The sequence below is a fragment of the Mesoplodon bidens genome, assembly GCF_964165515.1.
Source record: "Mesoplodon bidens genome assembly, chromosome: 4".
Taxonomy (NCBI): domain Eukaryota; kingdom Metazoa; phylum Chordata; class Mammalia; order Artiodactyla; family Ziphiidae; genus Mesoplodon; species Mesoplodon bidens.
Window position 1 is genome coordinate 78,610,927 of NC_138160.1, and position 14,428 is coordinate 78,625,354.

The 14,428-nt window shown below is 39.3% G+C and overlaps 2 protein-coding genes across 4 annotated transcripts in view; both read left to right on the forward strand.

Moving 5' to 3' along the window:
• LOC308615944 (uncharacterized protein) overlaps positions 1 to 14,428 on the forward strand; it is a 325,426-nt gene that overhangs the window by 131,995 nt on the left and 179,003 nt on the right. The gene's annotated exons all lie outside the window — the stretch shown is intronic.
• Positions 1 to 14,428, forward strand: part of RHOBTB3 (Rho related BTB domain containing 3) — a 56,912-nt gene that overhangs the window by 38,111 nt on the left and 4,373 nt on the right. For 2 of the 3 annotated variants that reach the window (XM_081233739.1, XM_081233740.1), the window contains exons 9-11: positions 2,833 to 3,006; positions 6,163 to 6,329; positions 10,652 to 10,748. In XM_081233739.1, coding sequence (XP_081089865.1) covers positions 2,833 to 3,006; positions 6,163 to 6,329; positions 10,652 to 10,748 — 438 coding nt within the window. Of the gene's footprint in view, positions 1 to 2,832; positions 3,007 to 3,100; positions 3,453 to 6,162; positions 6,330 to 10,651; positions 10,749 to 14,428 lie in introns of those variants that run through there. The other variant, XM_081233741.1, reaches the window with a different exon arrangement.

Here is a 14,428-nt window from a genome sequence, read left to right on the forward strand (position 1 = left end):
TAAAAAATGTTCCAGGCATCACTGACAACTGGCTGGAGTTGACATGGGATATAAAACCTATTTACTATCCCTGAAATAAATGGTCATCAAATATATACATATACAAATATATACATATATATATATATATATATATACCCACACACACACACAAATATATGTGTGTGTATGTATATATATAAAACTACCGCCCACAATTTGTTGTTTGAGTTTGTATCTTTTTCCATTAAATACTTTTAAAAAAAGCAGCTCTAAAACTAGTCATGGTAAACTTCTGAATCTGATGTAGAAAGATATATTTCCTTTTGACATTTGAATCTGTGCCTTGTGAAAAATACTTTTACAGAGTTATATTCTGTCTTGTTTACTTAGCACATATTCTAAATCTCTCTTGAGCTAGGCAGGTTTCCTGTTTTCAGAATAAAACAAAAAATGATTCTAAAAATTTCATTTTTGAAACTTGGCCAGTAGTGTGAAGAAGGTATGACAAATGTAGTGTTTTATTTTAGTATATAATAAAAACAAAGATCTTTGATAATCTGTGCAAAGTTACTAGAAACTTGGGCTTTTAAATTTTGTTTCACTCTTAAAACTCTTTTCCTTAAAAAACATTCTTAAAAAACAATAACAACAATTAAATACTCCAAAGGAAAGTTACTTTAGGCCTTGACATTTTGAAAGGACATGTTTATCTCTTAGCTTGAAAATTGATGTCTTTTCCCCCCAGTAATTCTTCAGCTCTATCCTATTGCTGTTGCATAAATAATCATTGCATTATTTTCATTCAGAATGTTTTATACAGTGCTTATACATTTATACAGTTTATATACAATGTTTAAAAATGTGACTCTACTGAGGTGTTGTACTACAGTTTCACAATAGAACAATTTATAACACCAAAACAGTAGTTTGAAAAGGTGAGAAACAGAAATGGATGTTTTCTTGGAGTTATAATAGTTTTTCAAATTAAATTCGAAGCTTGAAATAGCCTTTGAAAATGCTTTAAGGTACTGAGTGTTTTGTTACTGGTTTTGTAACTCTGTTGTAACTACATCATCAACGGAAAATTTCTGTTAAAATTTCAAGGTTACCCATCAAGCTTCGTTCCCATCTACTACTATCTACTAGGTATTTTCTTGCCAATCTTAAATCCCTCTGCTTAATCCAAATGATAGGTTATCTAGTTTGTTTAAGCCATACTTCTAATTTTCTTTTTCTTTTTTTCATGGTTCCCTATTTAAGATTTTGAGACTAAAGTTGCAAGTCAAATAACATCGCGATCTGTTTGAATTCCTTTTTAATTGCCGTGTACAAATATATCCATCATGCTTTAGTTACGGAAACTGGTTATCCCCCAGAGATGGACACTGTAACCTTGAGGGCAGGTGACCTAAAGGCAAAGAGGCAGAGAGGAAGGGGAAGGGGCTGAGAGGGGAGGCTGCCTGCTCATAGGTGTGAGGACCTGGGAAGAGAGCTCCTGTGGCTTCTCCCTGCGCCCTCCTGGGGGAGGTGCGTCTGTGTGGGTGACAGTGCCAAGCAGTGAGCTCAGAACTGGCACTGTCAGGCGCTGCGTATGGATCCTGAGGGATTATTGTCTTTGGAGAAAGTCACTGGGTTTATGTGGAACTTTTTTCTTCTTTTTCTGAGCCAGATGTTTTGCGTGGATTTCAAGAGGATGAAGAACAGTAATTGTAAATATTTTGGAGAAGAATATATGTCCCTGAGAAGTATGAGATTTAGGGGCTGCCAGGTGAAGAGTCTTGGGCAGAGCAGAGTGGTCTGACTCATAGTGTTACTTTCTGGAAAGGCACAGTTTTGTCACTTAAACTGGCTGTGGTGTCTTCCACCAAACTAAAAGCTTGGGTGCTCCAAACCAGGGTAGCTCCATGTTTCTCACCTTTGTACCAAACATGGTGATTGGCACATGGTGGATGCTTGGTGATGATCTGTTGATCTGATCTAGATTGAACTGAGGGCTCACTATGGGCTCGTGGTTTCCTAAGGTGGGGGGAGTGGTAAGAACTGCTTCTCCGCCTGTGAGCCCTGGGCCACATGCGTCCCATCTGGCACTGCCTTGGTGCGGTGGCACAGTAGCTGGAGAGCTTAGCAAGCTTTCACTGGAGAGTCAGTTTAGTGTAATGAGCTTCAGTGAGGGGTGTACACTGAGGGGCCTTTAAAATTGAAAGCCGCTCTGGTGCTCCCACAAGCAGGCAGGCATTGTTCATTTAGGAAAGAGTTTCCCTGTGGAGGTAGTTTGACAGGGAGGAAGCAGGGGACTAGGTCATCCCCATCCACATCACCCATGAAGTCTGAAATGCTCCCCTTGGCCCCAGAAGAGATTCCCTTGCCATTCCTGCTGTGATCTATGGACTACTTAGGCTAAGGATGGTTTACTGTTTCTGATACAGGGAAGCCCAGCCAGGACTGTACTGTGAGTAATGGTTGTGTTTTCTTGTGAGACACATGGGCAGGGGAGGGTGGTGGTGTCTCAAGCCAATTGCAAAGAACAGATGTTTCATGATAAAAAGACATGAAGCAAAATATTGCATTTCAGTTTTTCTATCTTAAGGAAATAAAAACTAAGTAACGAATAATTGCCTGACTTGCAAATTGTTGGTTTCAAAGTCAACTTTTGAACTCTTAATTTTTCAATTTATTTTAAAGCTACAAAGTCTCCAAAGTTTAATACAGGTTATCACACCCCCATCTGGTTTCTGAATATCAGCTTAGCTGTGCCTAATGCAATACCATTCTAATTAGAAGGAAAATTGCTAGGACAATAACTCTGCAAGTTTATCTCCCTTAGCTTTGTTTCCCTGTCGAACCTTACAGGTACGACGGTGCCAGCCCACAGGGCCGTCCTGGTGGCCCGGTGTGAAGTGATGGCAGCCATGTTTAATGGGAATTACATGGAAGCAAAGAGTGTTCTGATTCCAGTTTATGGTGTTTCCAAAGAGACTTTCTTGTCATTCTTAGAATACCTATACACAGACTCCTGTTGCCCAGGTGAGCCATTATAAATGTTAGATAGAATCTCATAACTCTTTCCTGATAACCCATTTTGAGAAATTGCTTTCTATGAAATCTCTTTTTGTTTAAGGTGTATGAGAGTTGACGTCATGGAATGTGGTAATAAGCAGGTGGAGGTGATTTGGGGACAACAATGAACTTTCAGCCAGTTCACGTGGAAGAGCAGTGACTGGGTACCTCTTCTGGGCGCTCAGACCCTGGGATAAGCTTACACGTCCCAGCCAGCACCAACAGCATGCTGATCGCTGTAGGCACACTGGAAACGGAGGTGTCTTGTGGTACCCAGTGGCTACTTCACTTCTACACACTGGAGCAGAGAGCTCCTTAGAACACTGTCCCTGGGCTTCCCTGGTGGCACAGTGGTAGAGAGTCTGCCTGCTGATGCAGGGGACATGGGTTCGTGCCCCGGTCCGGGAAGATCCCACATGCCGCGGAGCGGCTGGGCCCGTGAGCCATGGCCGCTGAGCCTGCGCGTCCAGAGCCTGTGCTCCGCAACAGGAGAGGCCACAACAGTGAGAGGCCCGCGTACTGCAAAAAAAAAAAAAAAGAACACTGTCCCTTTCATGAGGAGAAAAGGGCTGGGCAGCTGCTGTTATGGCTCTGACTTCTGTTTGAGGCACTTTAAGGAATTTCAGTATTCTGAGGCTCCTTTGCTCATCTCTCTGGCCCAGAGGATGGCCTTTTTCTGACTTTTATTTAAAAACCTAAGAAGTCTGACTCTTCCTGACTTCTCCTAGAGTCAGACTCTCCTAAAGCTGACTTATCCAAAAACTTTTCCTAAATGGTTTAGAATGCCCAGTGGACTGTAGGATTTATTTTCCTACTCACCATTAACTAGGAACTGTCTATGGCAGCTTCAGGTTGGAACAGATCTTGCAGGTTTCCTGTAGCTGAAGGCACTTTGGAGAAATTGCAGAATCCTTTCAACAGGCGATGCAGGCGTGGAAGCCCATTTTAATTAGTCTTTGTCCTATGGCCACCAGATGGCTCCCACCACAAACACAACTAGAATAAGCCCGTGGTGGCTTAGTCCAGGAGCCTGAGACCTTGGTTACAGAACCTGGCCAAGAAAATACACATTTCAGACCATACCTCTCTTCAGGTTTACTGCTTTAATTTTAGATTTGGAAGACTTCCAATGTTCGTTATTGAAATCTCCTAAGATTTAAACTAGTCATGAGCCCTCTAGTGAAAAGTTTTAGAAGTTCCAGAACAGAACATTCTTTTAATTGAATTAATTATGGTCTTGCAGCTTTGTATAGAGTATTTTGGAGCCAGTTACAAAATCAGTGTTAAAGACTGGCTTATCATTTCTGTTTAATAAAAATGAAATCATTGGACTTCCCTGGTGGCGTGGTGGTTAAGAATCTGCCTGCCAATGCAGGGGACACAGGTTCAAGCCCTGGTCCGGGAAGATCCCACATGCCGCAGAGCAGCTAAGCCCGTGCGCCACAACTACTGAGCCTGCGCTCTAGAGCCCGCGAGCCACAGCTACTGAGCCCACGCACCCTAGAGCCCGTGCGCCACAACTACTGAAGTCTGCGTGCTCTAGGGCCCACGTGCCACAACTACTGAGCCCACATGCTGCAACTGCTGAAGCCCACACGCCTAGAGCCTGTGCTCTGCAACAAGAGAAGCTGCTGCAATGAGAAGACCGCGCACCACAGCCAAGGGTAGCCCCCGCTCACCGCAACTAGAGAAAGCCCACGTGCAGCGATGAAGACCCAATGCAGCCATAAAAAAAAAAAAAAGACATCATTGATTCTCATCAGAACGTGTGTTATTGTGTATTTTATTATTTCAGTATGGGCAAATTTATATATTAAATTTAAAAATTTGACCAGTTTTGAAATAATAAGGAAATTTGGTTTCTTAATCATCCTCTCACTAGAGTAATTGAAGCTTTGGATTTTAAGTTTTATCTTACTAATTAGAAAAAATGCTCAGAAAAGCAATAATAACTATAAGACAAAACACTTTAAAAATTGGTAAAAGGTGAGAGTGTGTGTGGGGGGGGGAAATGAGTCAAAATGAATAATCAAAAAATTAAGCTGGATACTGGAAAATCTGCATTGGGAAAACTGCAGAAAGAAAAATAATCTATTATGATAAATAGTTATCATACACACTCTTCTTGGTTCCTAGCTACAAAGAATGTAAGGAGTTAAAAGAGGGACAAGAAAGAATTACAGAGAAGTGTTAAAAAAACAAACAAAAAAACCTTGGTGACTGCCAAGGGTTGAGGGAAAGGGGAAGTGGGGAGTTAGTGCTTAATGAGTGCAGAGTTTCAGTTGGGGAAGAAGAAAAAAGTTTTGCAGAAGGTAGTGGTGATGGTTACACAACAACGTGAATGTACTTAAATGCCACTAAACTTTACACTTAAAACTGCTTAATGCTAGGGACTTCCCTCGTGGTCCACTGGTAAAGAATCCACCTTCCAATGCAAGGGACGAAGCTTGGATCCCTGATCGGGGAACTAAGATCCCACATGCCACTGGGCAGCTAAACCCCGGGCTCAACTAGAGAGCCTGCGTGCCGCAAACTACAGGGCCCACGTGCCCTGGAGCCTGTGCGCCACAACTAGAGAGAGAGAACCCACACGCTACCACTAGAGAGAAGCCTGCGCGCCACAACAAAAGATCCCGCATGCTGCAACAAAGACCTGATGCAGCCAAAAAATAAATTAAAAAAACAAAAACAAAAAAAGACAAAAAACGATTCATGGTAAATTTTATGTTACGTTTATTTTACCACAATAAAAACAAAACAAACCTGGGGACTAAAGCCAGAAGAAGAAAAATTGCAAGGATTTAGTATAGCTAGCAGACAGAATTACCCAGTAGCCCTGGAGTTGATTATTAAGGGCAATTGTAGAATCTCTTTCTCTGGAGAATTAAAAACAGCAGCAACAGATTCACTTCTGTGTGTGAAGGCTTGAATGAATTCCTTTTAAAATGGAGTAATAGTTTAGATTGCTGACTTACCCCTTCAAGGCTTTTTAGGCATTCTATTCTACATTGAATGATATAGTCAGCATTTTTTGTTTTTTGTTTTTTTGTTGTTGTTTTGTTTTTAGGTCATAAAAGAAATGGTTTTATGGTCCATTTTCTCTTATTTCCTTTCTTGCATCAGCTGGCATTTTCCAGGCTATGTGTCTCCTGATCTGTGCAGAGATGTACCAAGTGTCCAGGCTGCAGCACATCTGTGAGCTGTTCATCATTACACAGCTGCAAAGCATGCCAAGCCGGGAACTGGCATCTATGAACCTCGATATAGTCGACCTGCTCAAAAAAGCCAAGGTAATTGGCCCTATGTATCTGGTTGTTTGATTTTTAAAAAAATATTACAAAAATTATATTACTTCACTCATTTTTTCTGTTCATTAAGAGATATATTAGTGCTTGTCTTACTTTGGAAATTTGGCTAAATGAAGTAAATGTGCCCTCACAACAATTTCTGCAGCTAGATAATTTTGAAGCATAGTGTTTTTGAGCAGATCCCTTTCTAAGGAGGTAGGATTTACCAATACAGAATTTTTTCAACTGAATGGTGGCCCTTATTAGCGTCAGTTGAGTGTGGTGCTGTATTATTTTGTATAGGCATTATAGAAAACAGAATTTACATTGAATTTCCCTCAAATGATCACATCTTAGGGTTCCTGAATGGAAAATGACAGGATTGGTCCGTACATACTGATAGAGATGGTTACGCAGAACTCATTTATTTGTTCATTCGTTCATTCATTCGTTCATTCATTCACTTCACGAGCATGTTTTAAAGTTCTGGTTGTTTGTAGGAGGTATTGGTGTACTTCGTCAATTCTTTCAAACACCTTTTGTTGAAATGTCTCATTGTACGAGGAGTTACCCTACCATTCCATCGCCTGCCCTAAGACAGTTGTAGGGTTGCAGCAGTCATGGCACAGTGATGGGTACTGAACTTGCATTAAGCTGAACCTTCTAAGTCTTTTTCATAGGAATATATTTGATCCATTGTTACAGACGATCAGGACTTTGTAAAATATTATCTGGCGTACAACATACTGACTGTCCCTATGAACTTTGACATCCAGAATTAGGAAAATATGACCAATTTGTCTTCACCCAAGTTGCTAAAATAGAGCCACATAATGGGGCAAAGGACTGACTCTGTGACAGCTAAAAGCTTGCCTCCACGCTGAGATGAATTTATTAATCAATATGTCTGTTGCTCAGAATGTAAGGGAATTCATTTAAAGCACCTAGGTCTTCTCTTATTATCTCCATAACTATTTTGGAGTTCATTTCTCTCATAATCAAATCTTCAGATCATATGTATTGAATATTAGGGAAAAATTTTTTTAAAAATGAGTAACCTTAATCTCTCTTTGTAATATAATTACATTGAGCTTGGGATTAATAGCTATTCTCTAGATTTAAAAATTCTTTTTATTTTTTCTCGCATTTTTACAACCTTCTTTTTTTTTTTTTTTTTTTTTTTTGGCCGCGTTGGGTCTTTGTTGCAGTATGCAGGCTTCTCTTGTGGAGCATGGGCTCTAGGCGTGTGGGCTTCAGTAGTTGCAGCACATGGGCTCAGTAGTTGCAGCACGCGGGCTTCAGTAGTTGTGGCTCGTGGGCTCTAGAGCATAGGCTTAGTAGTTGTCATGCACAGGCTTGCTCCATGGCATGTGGAATCTTCCTGGACCAGGGATTGAACCCATGTCCCCTGCATTGGCAGGTGGATTCTTAACCATGGCACCACCAGGGAAGTCCCTCCTGCATTTTTGATGTATCATTTTCATACATTCTAACAAGTCTGTCATACTTTTAAAAAATGGGCACAGGCTTTTCTTTCCTTATCTTGTAGTATCCTTTTACATAGTTCACGTATAAGAGAACTTCCTACTTGGTTGCACTGATTTCTTTAAGTGCCCCCCCCAAACACACACACACGCACACATGCACACACAGTTCCTCATTAGCATCATTTATGATTGTTTTGTCAGAAATTCTTCTGACCTGTATTCCCTGAATGTGTGGTTTTTGACTATGTGATTATCCTTCTTTTTCCCTTTGAATTTTAAAAGTCTAAGATACCAACTTTTCTTGAATTTTACTATTTGTTTCTGAAGACTTTTCTGTTTGCTAAGATTAAGCCTACCTTTACTGGTTTTCCTTTAGTCTATTCCTGGTGGTCCCTAATTTGCCAATTACGAATCACAGAAACAGGATAGTTTTCTTCCTGTTTGAAGTTCTTAGGTTGAGGTTCAACTTCGCCAGCCAGTTCATCTGTTGGTCAAACTTTAGTTAACCTTTCCCTCATAGCTTCTCTGACTTGTAGGAGGTGAAATTGTCTTTTGGCAGAATTAGATTTCCAGTAGCTCTCTGAATAATTGAAATTTCCAATCCCTCTGTCATCTCTGCCAGTTTTGTATTGTGTATCAGGAAAGCATCATTCATACTTTTGATACAAATAAGCAGTTTTGATACAGATGAGCTGGAACTCTCCTTTAACCTCTCTCAGTTCTTTACCATGATTCTACCTTCAGGTTCATATGTTTCCATCACGTTGAAATCTTAACACACAACAGAGGCTTTTTTCCCTTAATCGGATCAGTTCCTTTGGATCGAGGTAGAGATTTCCTTATTCTTCCTCCCCTTTAAACCTTATCTTGGCAAACTTTGGTGATTCCTATGAAGTCCTGTTTACTCTCATATTAAAGTTTTAAACTCAAATTCTTGCTTATAATCTGTGCATTTAATATTTGGCTTCTTCAGGCCACCAGTTTTGTTTCTGACCTTTTCCTTGTGAGTTTTGGGGTACTTTTTCCACCATTATTATTCTTCACAGGGCTGTTAAATGCTGTAGCATTTGGTTTATGGTATTTTTTAAATTTCTTTTTAAAATTCTGTTGTTTATTTCAGTTTAAACTGTCTTCTCAAGTCAGCACATATTCTTCCAAAAATGTAGTTTTTCCAGTGGGATGCATTCCGTCTCTTGCCAAGAGCCCACAATTATGAAATCTTAAATCTTATTCACAAATAAAATTCTGCATTTGAACCATGTTTTTATAGCCAGCTATTCATTTCTGTGGTCTCCCTCTCTTTCGAAGTCACAGCCCTTAGGCAGTGTTCTGAACGTCTGTTGGTAGGTTTTCTCCTCTGGGTTAACCATCTAGTAGTGCTGGTGGCTTCTGTTAAAATAGCTCCACATTCTTGCTCTATTCCCTTGAGATCACTCATATTCATCTGCTAAAACATTAAGTGAAGGAAGATTGTTAATATGTGATGTGGTATTAGATGAACCATGACGTCTCTTACAATTCAAAAATTGAGTTTGTATAATTAAAATCAGAGGGACCTGTGAATTTATATGTAAAATATTCATACATTATAACTTTTAAAAAGAGTGATACTTGAGTTTCATTCTTAAGATTTGAGATTACAAATCTGTTTTCAATTTAGCATTACTTATTGCTTATATACTATTTTTGAGTGTCCTTACAAGAGCTATATTTAGCCTAAAGGTGGAAACAACCTAAATGTCCACCAACAGATGAATGAATAAACAAACTGTGGTATATACATACAATGGAATATTACTCAACCTTAAAAAGGAATGGAATTTTAATGCGTGCTGCAGCATGAATGAACCTTACGCTAAGTAAAATAAACCAGTCAGAAAAAGGACAAACATTGTATAATTTTGTATAACTTGTATAACTTATATGAGGTACCTGGAATAGCCAAATTCATAGAAAATAGAATAGTGGTTACCAGAGCCTGGGAGTAGGAGGAAAGGGGAGTTATTGTTTAACTGTACACGTAAGATGGTTAAAATGGTTAAGTTTTATGTTATGTATATTTTACCACAGTAATAATAAAAGAACTATACTCATGTTCCTAAGTTGCCTGGCAGCATACTACTGTAATCTGAATTGTGTGGTTAGATGGATTTGTGAGTGTCACTGGGTTGGCACCAAGGTAATGATGTCATGGCCAAGTTTCTGAGTTTCCCTTCCATTAGCTATTGGAATTCAGGATGGATGATAAATGTGCTGGAAATCCTGCTCAGTGTAACAGTACATCCCAGTTAAAAGCAATTATTCAGACATAACCTTCTCATAGAAATAATTACATGTGGAAACCCATATCCTTAGATTGATGACATTTCCTCCTCAAAATATTCTTTGGTTTTCTCTGCAGGTGAATTTGTTGAGATATGGCCAGATGTATACCTTTGCTAACCATAATCTTCTCTCTGCTACACAGATATAAGTGCAGTTAGTGAAGGCTATGACCTTAGATGAAAAGCTTAAATGAAAGTCCTCAGGAACCTCTAGTAGTCTTTGTTACCCACAGATGGAACCATGCATCTGCTTAAAGACATTCAGCCACCATAGCAGCCGTAGCTTGTTCTTCATTTGATTTGGTTTCTTCATTGATGTGATTTTATTATTATTTGTTAATAATGCTCCCTTTTCCTTTCTGCTGTCAGAGTAGACTGAAGGCTGAATCATATACAGACACATCAAACGTGGAATTGGGCCCTCCATGAGTTCTCCTGGACCATTCTCTCGATCTCATCATCTTGTTGATGGTCATTATGTACAATATTGTTTCACTTTCCATTTTTCTTGCAGTTTCACCACTCTGATTGCCTCTCAACCTGGCTGCTTCATTTCATTGCCACTAACTACCTCATCTTCAGTCAGAAGCCTGAATTTCAGGATCTTTCAGGTAGATTGCTAATTAATGTTTTTGGAACGAAAAACCTTTACGTTCTTTGTTCTTAGATTTGGGACATAATTTGTAGGAATAGTAGTTTTTAAAAATAAAAAGTCAGTGCAAGACATTCCTTTTAAGTATGCAGTGTGGTAATTGAGGACACTTATAGTAACGGGTGTTTCATAAGAAGCTTGACCTGTGTTACACGAGAAGTTTCCTAATGATTGTTTCATAGCTCCCATCCATTTTTAAATGCATTTTTTTCTGAAGCAGAGAGAGAAGGGGGCCTCACATGACATTTGGTTGTGATAAATGAGATTTGGTTTTAACCACGTAAGTCAGAAGCAAAATTTAAATAGTACAGCTTTTTAAATTTTCTTCTTAAAAAGAAAAAATTATCCCTAGTATATAGTTCTGTTGTACTGGTATCTCCTGTCTCTACAGGACTCCATTATATCATTCGACAATAACAATTTTTTATTGATCAAAGAGTGGTGCAAAATTTACTGAGCAGAGAGTATACTTAATGTGATTTTTTAAGGTAAATTATAAAGATTAAAACTAATCAAAGGGTGAGCTTCTGAGTGCTGCATAAGATGAAAGAAAATGAAAATAGAATAGTCATCAAAGTAGACAGTTTAGATACAATGGTTTGCTTATGTTATTGCCTAGAATAGACCCAAGGAATAATCAAGATAAAGGGAGAAGGAATTTAAAGATCTCCTAGTCAAGTAGTTTCAAACTCTAAGTGGAGAAACCTCCTTGGCGATGATGCCCGCAGTTCTTGTGAGGTGGGGGCAGAGAGCGAGGTGGGTGGCGCAGAAGAGGGAGAGGTGAGGAGAGGCTAGCGCTTGCTATTCTTGGACTCCTCCCTCCCACCTTCATCCAGAGTGGTCCCACTTTGATCTGCTGAGATCTTAGAATTCTATGTAAAATTTTGCTTGTAAAAGAGAATCTGCTGCTAGAAGAGGTGAGCATCTCTGGTTTCATTCAGCTGCTCATTGCATATTTAAGGAAACCAAGAAACAGACAGTTTTGGGCAGATGTATTCAGCCAGTCAACAAACATTGTATGCCTATTGGGAGGCTGTTTACATAGAGTTTAACTATTAGTGCAGAAGAGTAACATAATAAATCATAGCAGGACAATAGATATTTACTAACCATTTACTTTGTGCAAGAAACAAAGTTCATTCATAAACATAAGGCATACTTCCCCTTGCTGTTAGTTAGAAGGGGCATTCTTACACAGTTATTCTTTAAGGAGGCAATTAAAAATGAAATAAATGAACATTTTGATTTTAGGACCCCCTTTATTATGCCACCTGAGGTCACCTTCATTTGTAAAAGACGAGTCAGATGATTTTCTACTTACTATTTTGTGTAGATATGTGATACACATAGAGTACTATTACAACCTTGGGGGAAGGATGCTCTCTAAATCCTTTGAGTTATTAATCTTTATTTTATTCTGATACTTATACAATTGCCTATAAAGTATGTTATGACCATCTGGCACAGTGAGAAGCAGGACTCCAGGGTGTAAGTTGAGAAGGCAGGGTAAGAAAATGAGGCTGTGTCAGTGATTGTCTTATGTTCCTTTGATGGGAATTAAAACAGTATCCTGAGTGCTCTGATTTAGCAGTGCTTGTTCATGTCCAGGACCTGCTGTTATGTGTCCTTTTGGGCAGAGAAAAAGAAAGCCCCTGTGGGTAAGGGAGAATTTGATAGTCTGTATCAGCAGTCATAAACTGGCAGTCTATGGGTTGAATGTAACTTGCTAAGGGATTTTATTTGGACCACATGGTATTATACTTTTTTTAGTGTCAGTATTAAAAATTATAGCATGTCACATTTGAAAAACCAAATTTCTGGCTTCTTTTGACAAAGTTGGAAGATCTGGCTTCTCTGGGCGCATCTTCCCACATGGCAACAACCTGGAACTGAGCGGTGGCTACTCATTTAAAGGCGCGTGTCCTCTCCATGGCGCCATAGTCTCCTCTCCTCCCCGTTGCCTGACTCTTGGCCTACCTCACATGGTCACTTGAAATTGAAAAGGGTTCTTGTTACAGTCTCTTTACAGCTTCCTTAAAGAATTGCTCATTTCCAACTTCAAAAATCATCAAATTATTATTGGAATTCTATGAAATGTTTTCCCTTAACTGGGGATTTTTCTTCTTTAGAGGTGTTTAGAAATTTAAAAGTGAGACTGGAAAAGATCTCAGGTTAATGCTGACACCGATACATCGGAACTCGGTGAAATAGTTCATTAAATACTAGGCATATTTTATATACTGGACTTTTATATGAAAACAAACAGCAATGCACAGGAATATGTTACCCTTGGCATTTATGGATTCATTATTATCACAGTTTAATTTATCTCAATATTATGTTATATATTATATATTATGGAGTTTTTTGTCTCGTTTTGATTTTTGCTGGCTACCAGAGCTCATCTCTGACAAGTTTCCTCTGTTTTTTTGCCTTTGGTTTTTTAATCTTAACTGAGGGAGCAGCCTTATGTCACCTTTGCTCCCTAATGAAACCTACAACTAATTTCCCTGGGCAGCTAGGTTGTTTCTTCTGATCCAGGCCCTGCAGCCTGGATCAAGACCTTGTTAATACAAATTATAATAGACGGGGTCAAACAGTAGATGGAGAAGTGGAAACTGACTTAGCAGAAGCAAACCTAAGTGCTCACAGAAGGGAATACTGATGAGAAACAAACTGATTCACCCAGCAGAATACTGTAAAGCCTTAGAAATTTGAGGTACCTGGTATTTCAGAAAGCAGGATGAGGCTTGGGGCTGAAAGCCATAGGATTCATTGAATGCTTTTGCTCCACTCCATCCCACCCAGGCAGGCAAGTGCTTCTCCCTCATCATCACAGGAGTTTGGAGGTTTATTCCTGGATAAGTTAAACCAAAAAAGTTATAGAATCATGAACTCAGAGTATAGCTGAGATTGGGGCAAGGAGCTGGACTGAAAACATAGAGATCATGTGAAAGTGTCACATTATATAGTAACCCTCCAGCCTTCTTCCCATATCCAGGTTCTGGAATTCTGGCAGCCGGGTATTTGACTCCCACCTTGGCTACCACTTTGACACTCATACTCTGGGCATGAAATTGAAGCATCCTTCCCTGACCTCACATAAAAAACTGTAGGTACAGTCATTTGAGAATTCTCTCAGTTAACCCAGTGGATGTCTGTTCAGTTGTGCTACAGTGTATTCCACCAGTCAGCAAGTCCTGCCCATGCCCAAAAGATTTCCAAACAGCTTTCTAGCATCTCACTCTTAAATATAAAGAGGCCAACTGAGGGTCAACAGATATTTGAGGCAGTGTCCAATGTGCAAGATGAATACCAAAAACAAAACAAAATGAATAAAAACAGAAGAGAAGGAACTTACAAGAACAAAGAGTAGAAGAAAACCTTAAAAAAAACCCTATAATTAATATCCTCAAAGAATAAGAGATATACATTCATAAAACAGGGATAGAATGTTATAAAAAAGAAACAATATTCATAGAGACAGTTTATAGAATGGTGGTTGATGGGACTTGGGGGAAGCGGAAATGGAGTTGTTTGACGGGTATAGAGTTTTAGTTTTGCAGGATGAAAAGAGTTCTGGAGATTGGTTGACAACAATGTGAATGTACTTAACACTACTGAACTATACACTTAAAA